Genomic DNA, 20088 nt, shown 5'->3' with positions numbered 1-20088 from the left:
AGTCTCTCGGTGTACCTAGGCATGTTTGACTGGGGTGGGGATATTCTGTCACAAGTTGGATTAGTTAAACTTTTAGACTTACCGCATTAGTTCTACGCCCAGGGATTGGTTTTGTGTACTACATTTCCACCAACCTAAATAACAAGAAAAGGAAAAAACTATTTTAAAAACAAAATAAATGAAGTCAAAGCATGTACACTTGAAAACTGAAAAATAGTGTGGTGACTGTCATATTTTATAATCCTTCTAAACTTTACACATTTTCACAAATTAGTTTAACATTACTTTTAACCACTTTACAATGGCCACATAAATGGAAACTAAGCCCAAAACAAGTTGTCTTTGCTTATAAACGGTCTATATAGTTTTTCTGTTTCTGTGAGAATTTTGACATTTTAGGGCTGGACTCCTTAAGTCGCAAGTTCAGTTTTCTTCTGGGTTCGATTCCCGGCCCCGGTCTTTCTGCATGGAATTTGCATGTTCTCCCTGTGCATGGTGGGTTATTTCTAGGTTCTCCGGTTTCCTCCCACAGTCCAAAAACATGACTATCAGATTAATTGGTTTCTCTAAATTCTCCCGAGGTGTGTGTGTGTGTATATAACGTAACACTTTGGAGTACAAAAACATTTTGACAGGTGCAGATTTTTACTCACCGGAGTGTAAGTGTCGCATAGGATGACGTCAGCTTATTCTTCTTTGTGAGTTTTTGTGGGATCCGTCCTTATTTTTATTATTTCAATCAAAAATATAAAAACGTTTACAGAACAGTTTGCATGCAATCACAAAAGAAAATACATCTTAATTTTTCTTAAATTTATTTGGTGTAAATCATTGATATCATACTAAAAATAGTTGGTAAATTAAAAAAAGGCTTTTTAAAACAAGCTAACAACCACAACAAAAACCCTCTGGTTTTATATTTTACTGAGTTATTTTTAAATACCGAATTAAAGTCTTATGACCGATACGTCTAACATGTATTTGTAGTAAATATTTAATATCCTGTTTAAACTAGCACATAAATTGTAAATAAAGGTTTTTTAAAAAAAAATAGAATAGACTCGTCACCTTATTCGTTCCTAGATTGTCAGTATCGGACGCTTAGGGAGCGGTACAGCATTCAATGAGAGAACCCTTCTCGTCAATTATTGACACGAAGGGGGTACCCGATGCGTCAACATGTGACGCTGAGGGAACCTGCCCAAGCGTCAATATGTGACCATTCTGGAGTGAAAATGTGTTGGAACATCAGAGCACTGTGTCCGCTCTGGGCCTCAGCACTGAGAGGCAGCCTGGCGTCATATCAGGCAGGATCTGAGAAGCTGTCCTCATCATTTAGAACATGGCCACTGATGGAACAAAGCTACAGTTTCTTTAACATAAATGGAGCAGTGGCATTTTTTGCATAATTAACATAGAATCAACAATCACATCATTACATAAAGTCAAGTGCCATCATTAAATACATAATTGATTACATTTCAAATACAACTCTAAACAGGTAGGTTTTTAGTCGTGATTTAAAGGTACTCAGTGTTTCGGCTGTTTTACAGTTTTCTGGAAGTTTGTTCCAGATTTGTGGTGCTGGGATCGCTGCTTCTCCTTGTTTGGGAGGTCTGGAAAGTTGATACAACAGCTCAGATCTTTAATGTGTTGTGGTTCAGTGATTTATAAACTAACAACAGTATTTTAAAGTCTATTCTTTGAGCTACAATCCCTACAGCCAGTGTAGGGACTTTAGAACTGGTGTTATGTGCTCTATCATTCTGGTTTTAGTGAGAACACAAGCAGCAGCGTTCTGGATCAGCTGCAGCTGTTTGATTTATTAGGCAGACATGTGAAGATGCTGTTGCAGTAATCAATGCGATTAAAGATAAACGCATGGATGACTTTCTCTAGATTTCACTGAGACATAAGTCCTCTAATCCTGGCGATGTTCCTCAGGTGATAGAAGGCCGACTTTGTGACTGATGAGGTGAACCGCTTTGTGTCATGGTGTGGGAACACTCATCTTATCTTAATATAAACAAAACAAATGAGATGATTGTAGATTTCAGGAGAAACATGGTTAGATCAAACTAACCCTGGACAACAGATGGACTGGAGATGCAACTGTGAAGAGTCTATAACACAGGTGTCAAACTCCAGCCCTGCAACTAGATGTCCCTGTACTGCACCACACCTGAATAGAGTAATTAGGTCATTAGGAAGGCTCTGGAGAACTGATCTACACAAGAAGGAGGTGTAAGCCATTTCATTCCAGTGTTTTGTTCCTGTAGCCAGGGGCGCTCCCAGGAATCTTGGGCCCCCTGACGAACAAATTAAATTGTCCCCCCCGCCCAGCTGCGTAGCTGCATTTACAATTTCTGGAGTCTATCTGACCCATCAAAAGCATCACAATTTCAAAGGCTTGCAATTGCCTTGCTTTCTTTGGTCCAGTACTGATAACTAGTACAATATTTGCTGCTCATGAATTTTACATGCAAGAGTAAAATTCAGTATGCAAGTAGGCTTTCTATTAGTTTTAGATAGTGAAATGTAACAACAGGCTATACTAGCTGCAGCATAGCACAGAGCGAGGCGGAGGAAGGATAGCATCACATGAGATTGTGATTGACAGAACTAAAACTCTCCTGCCACTGATTGGTTCTTTCTAGATAGTACTGGGAGAAGGCAGAGGAAATATATTTTTCACAGAAGACCTCTCATAGCACACTGTCACAACATAATGACAGTTTTAACAAATATGTGGAAAAAAATATTTTTATAAAAGTTACATACTGCAGCTTTCATTTCACTCGGGAGAGAACAGATCAGGAGGGACGTGGGTTATAACTGCTGCTGACTGACTCATCTGTTTAGTGGTAAAAGGTACAAGGGACAAGTTAAATATATGAATATGTTGGTAATTTTTTTTCCTTAATTCATTAAATGCTAGTGAAATTGAGGCAAACAGTAGTTTGTAGCTAAGCTAACTATGCTAAATGGTTGATAATCTCACACAGTCTACTCACCTCTCTTGGAGAAAAACTGGGTTATAAATTGACAATCTTGCCTTTTTTCACTCTCTCCTTTTATTTGAAAACCTGATTTTATAACTTTTCTTAGCAGCACAGTAACTGCTACAGTCATTCTTGTCTTCCACTGTCTGCTGCTAACAGCGTCACTCTCAAGCACTCCAAGAAGGAACAAACCATTTAACTCAGATAGGGGGTTCAGGGCAAATATAGACGTGTTTTTTTGATCTGGGAGAGGGAACATAATTTTTTTACTGCTAAAAACAATCTTTGAAAATACAATATGATTAATTTTGTAATTGACAGGACCCCAATTATTTTTTTTTCAATTTCTATGAATAAAATATAAATATGTAAAATGTGGAGGGCCCCCTGTTGGTCAGAGCCCCTAGAATTGTCATCACTTTTCCCTCCTATACTGTCCCCCTGAATACAGGAATTGAACATACCAGGCAAGAGTGTCCTAATATGGGATAGAATGCACATACCCGTTGTCTCATCTACACTGTATTACAACAATGCGATTACATGTTCACAACATGTAATCGCAAAGCCTGGACACACACCAAACCCCCAACATGAGCTCTTTTAAACACCCTTAAGTACTCTGAACACTTATTTAGCAGTAAGAATATTTTCAAATGTTTCAAATGTTGTGACGTAATTACTCCAATAATAGTCTATGAGCAAGAGGCCAACATCCATCTCAGGTACATCTCAGGGTGGCAAAGAATATCCACTTTTTTTTTTTGAAAGGATACATGTCTCTAGTTAATATTTTGGTATGATAGTTATCAGCTCATGAAGTTAACAACCCCTGTGGACAAACTGTTTTTTGAAGTTGGTGTATGTCTGGTTTAGGCTCATGCTATGAGCATTTGTCAAAGGTCTATAATATAGTCTTTGGTACCATCTTAAAGGGGACACTATTGGCTTTCATTTAAGTCAGGTTTTGAGTCTCTCTGACCAACACAGAGGTCACTAAAGCTCGTTAAAGCAAAAATAATACACATTTTTCCACACTTTTTGACTAAACTAGATAACCCTAACCCAGAGGTATTCAGGGACATCAGGGACACATAAGTTAACAACTAATGTACTCAACAGACTTTAAGGATTCAGAAAATGTATAATATACCTGTACTGTCTGTCTATGGGAGGCGATTCTGAGCTGCAATTTGAAGTCACAGGCTTAGACTACAACTTTAATAGGTTCTTTGGTGTGTATATAGGGTTGGGTGTTTCGGGTGTCACTCATGTTTAGTTTGTTAGTTTTAAAAAGCTTAATCGTAAATAGTAGAAATTTACATTAGATAAACTTTAGGGTTCTTAGGATTGCATAATGCAATGGTTATTTTCAGATGCTTAGGCTACTATTGACAGCATAATTAAAATGATTATGTTCCCTTCTGCCAACAAATGATGATGATCGTATACATATTGGTACCATCTACATTATGCTCGTTGATTATGTTGATTTCAGTCCGACCCACAAATGAGTTAATTAAAAATAAATAAAATCAGTAAGATGCACCCTTAAAGGTACAGTATATAACTTTTATAAAAATAAAATATATATTTAACACATTTATTAAAACTATCAACTACCCCCCCCCCCTCTCAAATGAAGAATTTTGGCTTTACTGATGAACAGTGAGGTTTATTGGGAGTAAACCTTGAGTTTCACTGTAAGAGCTGTATGCACAAACACACAAAAAGACAGTGTAAGCTACAAAAACACGCTCTTACTGTGACGATCTGTGTTTTCTGTGTAGTTATGTTTGAGGTTTTTCTGTGTTTTAGTTCTTTCTCCTGTGAGTCTCTGTCTTCCCTGTTGATTGCTCCCAGCTGTGTCAAGTTCCCTGATTACCTTCCCTGTGTATTTAACCCCACCTGTTGTCTCTGTCCTTTGTCGGGTCCTTGTCAATTGTTCGTCTGTCTGTTTTCAGTGCTGTCAGTTACTCTGAGTTTGTTCCTAATTCTTTATTAAAACATAATTTCATCATTACTACCTGGGTTTACCAGCGTCTTCCTCACCTCCAATCACCGCACATCATGACACTTACAACCATAACGTATCAACCAAAACATAATGTTCACTACTAAAAATATCAACTCCAATTCAAAACTATGCCCTAGTGTTTGCATACAATAAAACAAATTTACAATTCAAACCAATCAATAAAAGAAATATCCTTATTTACAAAATAAACATACCTTGTGCCTCTATCAAGGGGGCCGCTAATGACAAGATACATTTTACAATCTTGTATCAGTGGCAGGAGAGTTTTAGTGCTGTCGATCTCAATCTCATGTGGTGCTGCTCATCCTTCCTCCCCCTTGATTTGTGCCATGCTGCAGTTAGCATAGCACTAGCTGTGCAGACTCAAACTGTGAATGCTCAGTTTAGTTACCATAGCTACCAATGACGGCAGATAAACGGTTTCTTGTAATGATAAGTTGTTTCTCCACCATTAGCACATTTAGCAGTGAGTAAATGAGGCTAATTGACAGTGCTAAGAGCGTCCTACTAGTTCTGATTGGTTGTTTTGGTCAGAACGGTGCATTACTTTAACCAGTAATGGTAATTCAGGGATCAGGTGGAGGAGATTGATTGTTTTCACAGATTATCTGTCTCATAACAAACTGCTATGACATTTTGACAGCTTTAACAAATATGGAGAAAGCATATTTTTTATTAGTTATGTACTGCAGCTTGAATAAAATGCAATTACATAGAATTTTTGAGAAGTCTGGATTGCTCTATATGTAGTTGCATGTTGCTTTTGACTGTTGCTCATGGGGAGAGACATTTCAGTATCTAAAACTAATAGAAAACATTTAAACAACCTACTTGCATACTGGATGTGGACTGTTGGATGATAAATTCATGAGCAGTAAATATTGTGCTAGTATCGGCGTTGAACCAAAGAAATCAAGGCATTTGCAAGCCTTTAAAATTGTGACGCTTTTTATGGGTCAAATAAATTTAAAAGATTGTAACAGCAGCTGCGCGGGGGGTCCCAAACAGATTTTTGGTCAGGGGGCCCATGATTCCTGGCGGCGCCCCTGCCTGTATTACTACTTCAACAATTGTGCAGGTAATCACGGTATTTTCTGATTATTACAAATTTTGTTCTGTTTTTAGCAAAAGTATTTGATTTGTTGGAAAGCCATGTTCAAGTCTGCCAGTATGAGCTATATCTATTGTTCTGCTGCTGGTTAAAACTGTTATGGTTGTAGGAATACAGCATATTAGTTTCAGGCCATACATTCAAGTGTATTGTTCTCTATTTGACACTAGAGGAAAATACTTCCACTTCAACATCTTCTTTTAGCATTAATTATTATCAATACTTTCTATTTATGCTTTCACACCCTGCCACATTTCAGGTTGAATAATGCAACGTTTTCACACAAGCCCTGTGCACACATACAAACAGCCTTACTGGTTCTCAGACCTTAGACTGTCTTAGATTCAGGTCTCCAATTGGGAAAAATTGATGGCTTGTGCTTGTTTCCTTTCGAAAGGACGATGCTTTCTCCTACAACCTGATTCACAATTTAGATGCAACATCTTTGGAGAGCTGTGTTTATTGCTTTTCAATCAAGCGAGACAAACACTAATTCGATTTGTTTTATGTATTGATCTGTAAAATTACAGGCTTCTTTCATGAAGCGTGAATGACTGGCAGTTCTCTGATAGCTCGGTTTGGGCCGACTGTTAACTGTCAAGACTTAAACATATAAATATACCAACATAGATTAAAACAGTGCATTTTTGGCAACACACAGAGATGCTGGAAGGTGTTTGTCTTTGAATATCAAGCTGCACAGGGGAGCCTTTTTCTTTGTTACAGTAAATAATACAGTTCACACACTGTTATTGACTTTGAGAAAATGTGTTAGTCCAACACTAATTAGTTGCAGCCGTGCCCTAAAACATGAAATATAATCAAAAGTGAGTTAAGCAAACGTAGTTGTCGAAAACATACTCTTGGACTTAGCGTCATGGACAGAAATCTATAACGTACCAGATTGTGAACCCTCATTCATCATCATACAAATTAGTTACATTGATTGGTCATCAAGTGGGAAAAAAATATATTTTACAACAGCAGTATACTGTAGGTTTGTTGCACTAGGTGAATTCCTGACAGCAAAGTGCATCTAGCCCTTTAAATTCATAAGAAATCTGAACTTAATTAATTTATGAATGGATTGTTGTTTAACATCCATAGGCTGGTGCCTTTCTCTGTATCTATAGCATTCAGTTGGCAGGAGGCGTTCAGGTCACAGTCCATCACACGGCAACACAGAGATATATAGGGCAAACAACAATGCACACACTCATTCATAACTAATGGCAATTTGAAATACACTATAAACCTATCACAGATTTGTGGAATGTGGGAGAAAGCCAGAGTAATCCAGTTAGAAGCCACACATCCAGATGTTAAACATGCTAAAGCCAAATAACTTTTCATGCCTCAGAAAGTAGAAGTGCAGAATATTACACACAGTAAACAAAAGTTTAAAAAAGTGCAGCAAGATCCAATAGCATCAAAACAGTGAATAATGTTAATGATTATTGTTCGCCAGAACAGTAAGAAAGAATAGATTAGAACATACTTTATTGATCCCCAGGCGGAAATTGTTTATTTGTTTGTTGACAAGTGTTAAATATTAGCAAATGCAAATATAACTGTAATCATTATAAAATTACAACCACAACCATTAATACATTTCATTGGGATTTAATGGGAAAGATCAACACAAAGTGGTATACAATTGTGAGGTAAGAAAGAAAATTATAGATGACTGAAGGAAGTTTATTCAGCTAATATCTGAACAAACAATGTCAAACAGTAAAAATAGGATAAAGAGCCGTTTTGCAATATTAAAAGGAACAGTATGCTATTGAACTGCACACTGATGGTTCTTTTATGAACCTGAAGAGTTGAGGAGAGTGGCTCAGGAGAAGGCATAGACTTCTGCTCTGTGAGCAGAAGTCTATGCCTTCATCTGGACCAATCAGTGGTCCAGAGTCGGTCCTCAATGATCGGTATCCAGCATCTTTTAGTTTTTTCCCTGGTTCAACACAGCTGAATAAAATGATGGTTAATTTGCAGAACATCATTGGAAATATGACATGCTGAGGAGACAGTTGGACTGTTTGAATCAGCTGTGATGGAGAAGAGGCATTTAAAACTAGCATCATTCAACCCCTTAGGAAGGAAGCTGGACTCCAATGGACTAAAATGTGACAACGGTTATCAAAACAAAGAGAAGCAACAAAGAACATATTTTTGGTATTCGATTTTAATAACAAAGCTGAAAGTATTTACAGTTTTTCCTTTTAAGCAGGGTAAGTCACAGTAGCACAAAGGTTTTAAACATGGAGCTCACAACATTTAAATTTTTAGTTGGTGTCCATGAGTTTCCACTTAACTTCCAGTGCTGTCCTGAATATGAAGCTACTAATATGTCCTTGTCTGTGCACAGATTTCATGCCAGCTGCCTTAGAGCTATGCTCTGTGGTGATGACCTTCTGTTTCCCCCGTGTCTTGGTTTGTAGACGGATGCCGCTCTGATGTACGACGCCGTGCATGTGGTGGCCGTGGCTGTGCAGCAGTCTCAGCAGATCACTGTCAGTTCATTACAGTGCAACCGACACAAGCCTTGGCGCTTTGGAGCGCGCTTCATGGCCCTCATTAAAGAGGTAGGTCCTAGTCTACCTGTTCGCTATTCGACTACAATCCTCTGTATACTCTGCACCATCACACAGAAAACACATTCTCTCAGAAAACAAAGTTGGAATGTAATCAGGATGACCAAGTGAAGATGGGAAAATGGGAAATACAAATATTTGATGTGTCTATATGGAAATTCAAGTATTAAATTTTATTCAATCTTACCAAACAAGATATCCTTTTTTCTGAAAAGGCAAGCCTTAAACTGTAGTATTTACTGCTTTATAACATCTGATCCATGTGAATACGAAGTATTGAGATGCACCCACAAAATGACAACTAGAAGAGCACATAATGAGATCAAGTCATGTTAGTCCCACAGTTTCCTCTCATCCAGAGCTCAACTTCTTCCCACAGTCCTTTTCCATTTCCTCTGGTGTTTTTATTTTTCTGTTAAGATCATAGTGATAAAGGGAATTATCACTACTATATTAATATCTTAATGTCTTTTAATTGTGCAATGTAATATCAACTTTTATACAAGACACTTAAGTGAATAAGTTAATGCAGGAATTCAGAAGAGCTACAAAAGACAAACAGAATAATCTGTAGTTTCCACTGATTGATTGGTTGATAATATAAAGAAACACTGTTCTACATACTAATTCATTTACTGAAAAAGGAATAGATTGAAGCCAATGCTTATACTTGCCTACTCTATTTAATCCATAAATCTATGGTAAATGATCTGTACTTGGTCTGTACTAGTGCTTTATCAAGTGTAGAGGAACCCAAAAAACTTCACACTACTTTTAATCATTCACCCATTCACACATGCATCCACACACACATTCACACGCTGATGGTGGTAAGGCAATCTGCGCTAGGCAATCTGACAGAGTGAAGGCTGCCATGCACCAGGTAAAGCAGGTGACTGTCTTGCCCAAGGACTCAACAACAGAGGTAGACAGAGTGGGAATCAAACCATCAACCCTCCAAATTTGAGAAAATTTATCTCCAAGTGAAACACATAACATATAGTAGATTAAATACACACAAGTTATAGACTGAAAGCTTTTATTTCTATTAATTATGATTTAGTTTTTACTTGCAGTTAATGCAAACCTGACTTTAAAAATTAGAATACTACACCAGACCAATAAAAAACATCTTTAATACAGAAATGCTGACTAAATGAAGTGTTTTTTATACTTGCTTAAAAATTGTCAAAACAAGACTTGAGGAGGCTGCCCACAATCACAAATGCTCTATGGCCATTACTCATTTTAAGCTACTTTTTCCAAATGAATTAAATCGCCATTTTAAAAACTGTCATGTTGGGTTCTAGTCTCTTTACCCACATACAGAACACAATCAGGAGAACATACAGATAAATAAAGTTTATTCTAATGATGAGATTGTATGATTCTTGTCCTTGTGGATGGCAACCAGGGTCGTCTGTACTCTGAAGAACAGTGAGAGATGGTGAGTTTGAGGTTTGTCGGACAATGGAGCTTCAAGGAAAAAATGGACTGATCTTACTTGATAAGAGCTTCCGCCAGGGGGGAAATTACTGTGGTCTCTGGGGTTATGGTCTCTCTGTAGGGGTATTTGTGATCATCCAGGTTCCAGGAACTATTAATGATTCATCTGCAGAGGCAAATAGGGACTCGGGCAACCAGTGGGTAACAATCCACGGCATCATGAAAGGGAAATCCAGAAAGCCAGGAACTCGGGCTTCACAGGGGTTAAATCCAAGGCGTCACAAGGAAACACCTGAGGGAGAGGCAACAGGAATATATTACTAGAAGTAATGTCAGAAAATTACAGCGCAAGCTCAGAGGGGCACAGAGTACCATAACTGGCAAACACTCAGACGTTGCAGTGCTGGCAGCCTGCTCCTCATATACTCCTAGATGATTAGGTGATAGATCACAGGTGCGTTGATATCAGTCAGCAGGCACGCCCTCGAAGGTGGTGTAGCCTCTTGGCACCATTTAGTGGATGAAAAGGGAAGCAGTAGGCAACAGAAAATCCCCAACAAACAGCCAAACCCCGTCTCCCAACAGAAACTGCATTTTATATTTACACAAGCTTGTTTGTCTGATATTAAAACGAGTTTTTGTCAAACTTTGGAGTTTCAAACAATGAACAAATGAAAACAGAACAAACATGCGAATAAAGTAAATACTATAAAACCATCTAATATGATCCCAAATAAGGAAAATGTAAATATCTAAAATGAGACAGAAAACCATGCAATAGACTGGCAACATGTTCAGGGTAACACCCCTCCGCCCCCCTCGCCCATTGACCACTGGAGATGGGCATCAGCACCCATTTGCGACCCCACTAGGGACAAGCGTGTAAGATAATGAATCAATGGATTTTGAAAAGCAAAAATAATTGTGTTAGGGTAACTTACAGTGAATGGTTTTTTTTAGTACATAATACAAATTTACAATGATCTCCACTGAAGTAAAACATCCTCAGATATGCCACAACACTTCTGTAAATGAAGAGGCATTCAGATACGGAGCGCTGTAGGGTCAGAAAGGTTTTGAGTAGCTCACAGAGGAACTTCCAGATCTGTTGCTGATTCAAACACTGACCCTGAAGTGCATTTCTCCCTGTCTGGAGAAACTGTCATGATTTGCAAAGTCATCTCTGTTATGAGTCACTTTCATGCTACAATGTATTCTATCGTGGCTCTAAATATCTGTAAAGATAGGGTAAATGCTTTCCCACTGTTACAGACTTGGAGTCTGTTTAGACACCCTGAAACAGAAAAAACTGTATGCAAACAGAGAAAAGGAAGATTTCTTGGATGTTTCTTTCAAGGCTGACATCAAACCAATAGCAGAGAGGCAGACTTGATGTTGCTGGGTTGCTGTCTTCTCTGATGATCTGTGTCTTACTCCTGTCTGCAGGCACACTGGGATGGCTTGACTGGAAGAATCTCTTTCAACAGGACCAATGGCCTGAGAACAGACTTCGACCTTGATGTTATTAGTCTGAAAGAAGAAGGTCTTGAGAAGGTTATGTATTTTCTGATTTGTGTGTGTGTAAATCTTCCGTCGTCAAATTAATGAGTTGGACAAAGAAAAAACAGTCAATCTGTGTGCCAGAGTGAGTGTAATTAGTCAATGATCAGTGTGAACAATGTGTGTACGTGACCTGAAGTCAGAAATGTGCTCAGTCTCTACATATAAATTCTAGCTTAAACACATGCTAATCATCTCATCTCACAAAACCTACTAAGCTTTTAGTGACATCAGAGATCATTTGGTCTATTGGTCTTCATACCTCAACAAACGAATCCATTTCTTATGGATTTTGTGTGATACACAAAAGCAAAATAGTGCCTGATTGTGAAATTGGAGGAGGATCATACATGTTTTTTTTCAGAACTGTTACAAATAAAAATATGAATGCATATCTATTTGACCCAATGTACCCCTAAACAGAATAAAATGTGTTTATTGTTAAATAAACTAAAACCCCATCTTTCCTATGTGAAATTAAACCCGTGTCTATGGCACTGTAGAATATTAGATTTATGTTCTCAAACATTTTGTCGCTTTCTGTCCCTTATGTTAACTATGACAGTGTTTCCAGCATAATCTTTGTGTTCAACATTAGCTGCTAAAGAGTTCCAACAGTATGGTAAGATGGAAAGATCCTTGCAAAATCATATTCAAAACTACATTCTCTAATAATCCACTTCTCTAGTGTATCTCTTAAGTTGGGACCTTGAGCTGTGAGGTGTTGCTGGGAAGGAAGGCTCCACAGACCCATTTTTTGGTTAGGTACCAGTGTTTCCTGGCTTATCCTTTCTTCACTGCACCTTTGTATTGTTCTGGCAATTTTGATGACAGACTTATAATGCTCCTTGTTGCCTTGATTTAAGCCTTCAAGCTCTACTTTCATGAGGGATGAAAGTGTATGGCTTATGCAGTGATTTGTAGTTTGTAACAAGTATCAAGGAACAAGTATCTCAAGCTGTTCATGCCTCTGTTGCTGTGGCATTACCAGCTTATTGTTCTCCATGAACACTAAGCATCAAAGTCATGAATAATGACTCTGATGCTCTTTACATGAAAGATCAGAGCAAACTCTACCTGCTGAAGATGCTGGGGTCGTTTGGAGTGCAGGAGGCAGGTGGTGACTTGAGCTACCACTGAGCAGCTCCAACATACAATAAGAAAGCAGTTTGAGCTCATTAAGGCTGATTAACTTCTGCACCTTACTTTATTTCTTTCCTCACCAGGATAAGCTGCCTACTCTTCTGTTTAGACTGGGATAAGCAGATTGGGATAGATTTATATCACACATTTGCATTTAGTTTTCTCTGTTCTGTATGTATAGTAGGCTTATAAAAAACACACCACAGAAGCCTGATCATCATCCATATAATTGTGGCCCGACCCAGTCCAAATTTCAAGTCAGGCTCAGGCTATAGATCTAAACTCCAATATGGCATTTGCTCGACTATATTGTTGTTCTCAGATGGAGAGAAGCATCCTCAGTATAGCACAACTACATTGTTCAGCACTCAGAGATTTATAAGATTATGAACAAGAGAAGAACCAACTAATGTTGCTGATACAAATAATGTTCACTCATGGAACTGCAAGCACTTTCAACTTCATTATTCTCACTGGCGCATTCCTCTCAGCATCTTCTGACCTTTGGTCTATGTAGTGTGTGTTCTGGCACCTCCATGAATAATTTACTCCATTAATAAAAACTCATTCAAAAGCCCTCCAGTCTCATGAAACTTGAATTAAAGGGTTGATTTGCAATTCCAAATACTATCTCAAGCACTCACTCAGATTATCATAGGTGCCTTGAGGAGTGTGCGGCTGCTGAGGGTTGGAGTGTCTGTGGTCCCCTGTAGTGATGCTTAGGATTGAGAAGCCGGATGGAGAGCAGGGGATGGTGTTAAAGAGACCTGCCTTTACAACCTAAAATAAGAGCTGAAACATGAAAAGCCTTGAGGCATAATCTGATTGCTTCTCTGCCATGTACGTTCCTTCCTCCCTTTTTCAGCTCCCACTGGTCAGCACCTCAAAAGGCCATGAGGCAGATCAGAATCTTAGATCAGCTGTAACATTGGTCCCTGTGGGTGTCGAGAAGAAAGCAGCCATGAAAGGGTTGAGGGGTCAGATTACTGTCAACTGTTTCCCCAGGATGCCGTACATATAATCTTTGTGTTGAACCGAAAGGGAAAGATGGTAAAGTTACCAGCACAGTCGTATAATCTGTAAGGCAAACTTACAAAAACTGGAATTAGTTTTATCTTTCATTTTATGCCTATTTTCTAAGTAAGGAAAGAAATAGTTGCATTGAATAAAAATTTACATAAAAGTTTCAGTAAAATTTAAAGGTGCACAATTTTATTTTCCACTGATGGTGAAGTAAAAATACTATAGACACCCAGCATACTATAATCTTGTACGGTATATTTGGGTGTATCTACATACTGCTGTTAGACCTCAATTTTCCCACTGTGGGGACAGTGTTTCTGTTTCTGTACTCTCAACATGTTATTTTTGTATGTTTCTTACACATTTCTAATGTAAAGCACTTTGCTTACCTTTGCGATTTTTGAAATGTGCTATAGAAATAAAGTGGATTGATTATTTTATGCTCGACAGAATGTCACACAAAATATTTTTCTACTTGATTCACTGCCATGTATTTTGGGAAAAAAAACTTTTGAATCTTACAGTTAAAGTGAAAGTCAAGGCGATAAGTTTCAAAATGGGTTACTGATTATTCTTAAGCCTTCCTGAATAAGATACTTCATGCTGGGACAATGTTTTTTTTTTTACAGATTGGTACCTGGGATCCAGCAAGTGGCCTCAATATGACTGACAATCAGAAGGGAAAGACAACTAATGTCTCAGATTCATTGTCCAATCGATCCCTTATTGTCTCCTCCATACTGGTGAATATATTTTTTCCTATTTGTCTTAAACTTTATTTATTTGTATTTGATAACAACAGTCTAGTTCTGTTTATTCTAAAAATGTGTAGGAAAAAAAATTAGACACCCAGCAGATTACATTGGGTTGAGTTTGCAATTATTCATCATACTGAGCATGCATGCAGTAAAAAGAAAGAAAGGAAAAGTTTCATTTTAATAAGAAAAAACCTCCAGCAGAGCCAGTACCTGGCTCAACATAAACGGCCATCTGCCTTGGCCGACTGGGTGTTTGAGAAGGCACAAAAAGACACACAAGCACTGATCCAGGAGTACTTTCTATGTTAAAAGATAAATACATTCATACACTGATATATACATCAGTGGGAAACTGAACGCGGTTTCACAGGAAATTTGACTTCAGTCATTGTCTTTCCAATTGCAAAATGACTACTCTTCTAGTTACAGTCGCTGCCTGCTTTTACAGTAAACACTGGCTGCCTAAGCTGTGTATTCCGGCAGATGGTTGTTGCATTAAATTGTATAATTTTATACATTAAAATTGCTGCAGCAGTAAGCACTAAGTAAGTGAAGTTACTAATAAAAACAAATTTGAATAGTTATGGTGATACTAGTCTCAGTGATCTCTTTGCTTGGAAATGTAAAGATGTTAAGAGTGCAGGCTCCCAGTTGCAGCAATTTTGAAAATTACAATTACAATTTTAATGAACCTGACTCAGAACCTATATTTTTACTCAGTTTTACAGACAAATGCTTCTCAAGAAACAAAATAAATATTATTTAAAACAAAAAACAACATAAAGTCCATCTGACGGAGTTGACAGAGAACTGACAGTGGTGACGAACCAGTGAGTAAAAAGAAAACACTGCACTTCGAAAGACAACTGGGTACAGTTGTCATTCTTGTTGAAATAAATGCTGAAATGTTGTACAGCATACAACATGCCTCTTTTCAGATCATTGATATTTAAAATTTTTTCCTCTTCCACCCTCATAAAACTATACGTTTCTGAAAATAAACAGAAACATATTTAAAAAGAAATACTTGATGCATGTGAAGTAATGCTATGTATGTGAAAATACATTAAAATGTATTAACTGCCCACTTGAGTGAGATTTGTAAACATCACTGAGGAAGAAAATACTCAGGTTAAAAACTGACCGTGTTGAAAAAATGCCAAACTACCTCAATTTATATGATGCTAATCTGAAAGAGGCCATATTGTAGCTTATCAGTTCCTTGAAATCTTTACAATAAACCAAAATTAAGCATTTATTTTACAAAGTTTTATCAGAATTTTGTAAAATCTCAGGTGTGGTGTTGACACAATATGGTTGTGACAAAAACTTAGGAATAAAATGGGAGAAAAACTAAAGAATAACAAGCTAATCAGAGTTGCCTACCTCTTTTAGCAAAGAAAGAAACAGGAAGTGGTCGTGGGGTCCTCGGAACTTCTGATGCATCCCAATAATGCCTGATTTCTTTACATTCTTATTTTATCTGACTGTATTGACAAAAACTCAATTTCAGTTGAGTTGGAAAGTAAATACAAATTATTTTTAATTAAATGTATTGATATTTGCATGATTATTTATTTGAATATTCATACTTAGTTGCCATAATGTATTACTTTAGTATTAATGTATTACCTTAGAATTCCTTAAATTGTTTTAAACTATTTGTATAAACTATTGAGTTCTTCTCCTTTACAAGGGCTTTTGCAGACACCATCCACCTACTACATAGTTTAAAATAAAAAATATAGTAGCAGAAAATAGATGCAAACATTAAATCAAAGACAATATATAATAAAATCAACTTCAATCCAACATCTCTCATCCTAATCTCTATCACTGCCTTGGAGAACATTTTGTCAGACGGACAACTGAACCACAGGCTCCAGCATGGTCCATTGGTATGGGATCGGTCCAGGTAGAGGGAGGGGGACCCGGTTCCCAGGATGAGTGGAGGTCCATGGCCAACCTTTAGGATGGCAGAGTGAGTCTTAATCCAAAGCTGTGGTGTTGGCTCTTGGGGAATTTCCTCTTGCTCAGGTGCTCTGCTGCAGCCCCTCAGCTCAGAGGTCTCCTCCGCGTAGATCCAAGGCATCGTTGATCCATCTTTGTGACAGTACAGACCTAACGGAAGGAAAAACCCACTTCTCTTTTGCAGCTGACTTTTAAGCATCCTAGAAATGCTCAAAGGTCACTCTCATGTCACAGTCTTCCTTTATCCTTTACCGTCATTGTTCGTGCTCCGAACGATGATCTCAGATCCACCTTTTCTTTTGAGACATTATGTCATGTCTTCTTGTTCTGGGCCTGTTATGTCTTCTTGCATCTGCAATGAAAAATCGTCGTCACTCACTGCGCTGAATTATTATGCGGACGTGTTGACTTGCATGTTGCATATATGGGACAACACTGTGACCAAAGTCTGCAATATGTGACATTCACATATTGCAGAATGATCCACATTCTGCCAAATGCACAATCTGCTCTGAACGATCCCATTCTTCTGAATAGCTTTTTACTAAGAAGATAGGTCTGGAGCGTCACTGAGAGCCGTTCCTTATTCTTGTAACGCTCTGCATACACTGCATTAGCTACTAATATTTTATTTAATTATCCATCCATCCATTTTCTGTACACCCTTGAGTACACCACTTCCTTCTGATCATATAATCTGCTAATGTTTGCTCTTCATCTGCTTTCTGTAAGTCTGAGCAAACAGAGTCTATCTATAAGCTCTCGCATGAATTATTTCAAAAACATGCTTTGCTGGAATTATTTCAACCCATTTAGAAAAAGCATCAATCATCATCTAACAGTATTTGTTAATTCAAAAGTTCATAACAAAAAAATTTATGTAAGAATTTTTTAGTAGTTATATAGTATTACCTCACCATTTTCCATTTTCCCCCCTTTTTACACATGGCATTGCCCATGTGTCACAATCACCTTTGCTTCAAATAAAGTCTTTGTGAGGATTAATAGTTAATTCAGGTGAACTCAGAGTTTTATTGCTTTTAGAAGATATTTTAGCAAACAAGTCTTTTAATTACAGGTTTACTTTTCATTTATTTTATTTAGCTTTTGTTAAATTCAGCAGCTTTGAACATTTCTATTTTTTTCTCTAAAATAAAAATTACCATCTTTAATTTAAACCAAATCTCAAATCCTCTAATTCAAGATTTTTCTTTTTGAATTTATTGACTATCAATCAAATCTAGAATAAAATGTTTTAGACTGAAATCTAGAAAATGTTGTTTTTACTCACAATCATCAGTTTTTAGTAGCCATCTACATCTCCCAGGTTGCTTAAAGTCTCAGACTTTCACTTAACCTCGCATTTCAGACAAGTTAACAATTTAAGTTTTTTATATTGTTAATTAAATGGTCAATAATTTCATCCGTTACTCAATTTTGTAGTAAAATTTCTCTCTTCTCATAATAATTTTCATTCATCCCAATATAAAATACACAAACACAAAACCAATTTCAATCAATTTGTAGATTATTTATAGAATTCAACTCTAAATTAAATGTTTCAGTTAGATGCAAAGAAATACTTCATAATATTTCAACACTGCAATATCAATTATTTTCACTTAGAGATGTTTAATTTAGTTCCAAACTAGTATTTATTTTAAATGAAATAAAACATTTGCAAATCATTATTAGCTTTCAATCTGTAATGATTTTTAGTTGGTGTAATTTAGCCGTATCACGCTATAAGTTTTTTTTTCTTAACTTTTAGTCATTACAGTTTTTTCCTTCACAGTTTCCAACCTAATGCTCGTGGGCCCTAAGAGGATCACTGGCCCTACCTAAAAACCTTCAAAATGTTCTTTTCTAGATAGATAATTCCTATATGCAAGCAAGATTAGTGAGTACATTCTCTATCACAGCGGTGTGTGTATAACTTATCTCGCATTTCTCCTTTCTGTCTCACTTCTCGCTTCCCCCTCCTGCTGCTGGCGTCGCTGCAGCTGGTCCTCCCTCCGTCTCTCCTCCAGCTCCCTGTCAGTCCAACTGGCTCTTGTGTTGGATTATTTATAAGTTGTCCAGACCGTCCCGTAGTCCACCAATGAAACAAGCGGCAGCAGTTCAGTTTGCTTTCTTTTTCTTTAAAGCACATTATTTTCCTTCTCTACGCTGATGCCAAAGAGTAAACCAGCGAGGGTTGTAAAAGTTCAGTTGCAGCCAAACACGGAGATATAGTTCCAGTCCTAACGTCCAACAGGACTCCATACAGTAGTTCTGCTGCATGGCAGTTCCCGGATGTCCAGGGATTAGGATCAGCGGACATTTTAGTGCTTTCAGTGCCCAGTTGGTAGAAATCGTTGTGTCCTTTTTCACTTCTTTATCAACTGTCATTGGCTGGTGAAGAAGGAGGGACGTCATCTGATCGGCAGGACAGGTCTGAGCTGAGGTCAGAGGTCAGACGCACCGCAGCGAGGCTCAGACAGAGGAAAAGGAAAGAAGCAAATAAGAGTCAATTAGGTTTTTGTTTGTTTGTTTGTCTTTCTGTGTTTTTTTTCTCTTTTTACACAAACATTTTCCATATAACTTTTCTTTCTTTTCATTGTAGTTTTTTAGCCGCTTATTACCCAACATTTTTAAAGTGTCATAAATCATTTCTTTATTCAAACACATATAAACATGAAACATGTTAAAAGCTGTAGTCTCTTTTATCCTGTACAATATTAACCTTTAAAATGTAGAATGGAAGTTTATGTTAACTTTGTCTGAGTCACGTCTCACCAGAGAACAATGGATTTCTCTAAATTTGTTGATCTCAGTGCTGCAGACTGAAGTCAGCGGTCAGCCCTCCTCTCAAGGCCTAAGAGAGACATGAGGCTAGATAATGTCCAGGTCGGTACCTTACTCTGACCGCTGACCCCTCCATATAGACAGCCAAAGGATCATTTCACCAAGTTTTGTTATAATCTCATTACGACACAATACATTGTTCTCTGAGGAGAATTTTATTATTTAATTTTATTTTCCAGCTTTTCCTCCTTCAGGAAAGTCATAATTCAACTTAGCATGTAAAAAGGTTGTTCCATGTTTTTATTTCAGTGAGACCTCTTGCTACTGGTTTTTCTTTAAATGTGTAGGAATGCTAAAAACAAAACAAAAACAAAACCACCCATTATGTTAGTAACCTGTAATTCAAGCTTGAAAATTTTTGTATTATGTGCTCTCTCAGAGAACGTGCCATAGGTCATCGCTCAGTGCCTTCTGAAGAACAGGCTTCGACTTGGAGCCTAGCTTCCAAGCGGTTCTTCACTTTGGATTCTAATTCCAAAGACAGAGTTTTACTCTCAAAGAGAGAAGCACCATTCACTCCTTCATGCACACACATCAACAAACAGAGTTTTAGCAGAGCGACATCTTACAAGGATTCTCAGACCTCAGAGTT

The 20088-nt window shown here is 37.5% G+C and overlaps 1 protein-coding gene across 7 annotated transcripts in view; it reads left to right on the top strand.

The window, feature by feature from the left end:
- The window catches only part of LOC103478802 (glutamate receptor, ionotropic, kainate 2), a 549772-nt gene that overhangs the window by 343511 nt on the left and 186173 nt on the right, over positions 1 to 20088 (top strand). For all 7 annotated transcript variants that reach the window (XM_017309432.2, XM_081616747.1, XM_008432853.3 and 4 more), the window contains 3 exons: positions 8596 to 8739; positions 11641 to 11748; positions 14550 to 14663. In XM_017309432.2, the coding sequence (XP_017164921.1) occupies positions 8596 to 8739; positions 11641 to 11748; positions 14550 to 14663 (366 nt within the window). The remainder of the gene's footprint in view (positions 1 to 8595; positions 8740 to 11640; positions 11749 to 14549; positions 14664 to 20088) is intronic.

The sequence above is a fragment of the Poecilia reticulata genome, chromosome 16 (assembly GCF_904066995.2).
Source record: "Poecilia reticulata chromosome 16, P_reticulata-male-v2, whole genome shotgun sequence".
Lineage (NCBI taxonomy): Eukaryota > Metazoa > Chordata > Actinopteri > Cyprinodontiformes > Poeciliidae > Poecilia > Poecilia reticulata.
Note: the sequence above shows the minus strand (reverse complement) of the source record. Positions and strands in the feature narration are given on the sequence as shown.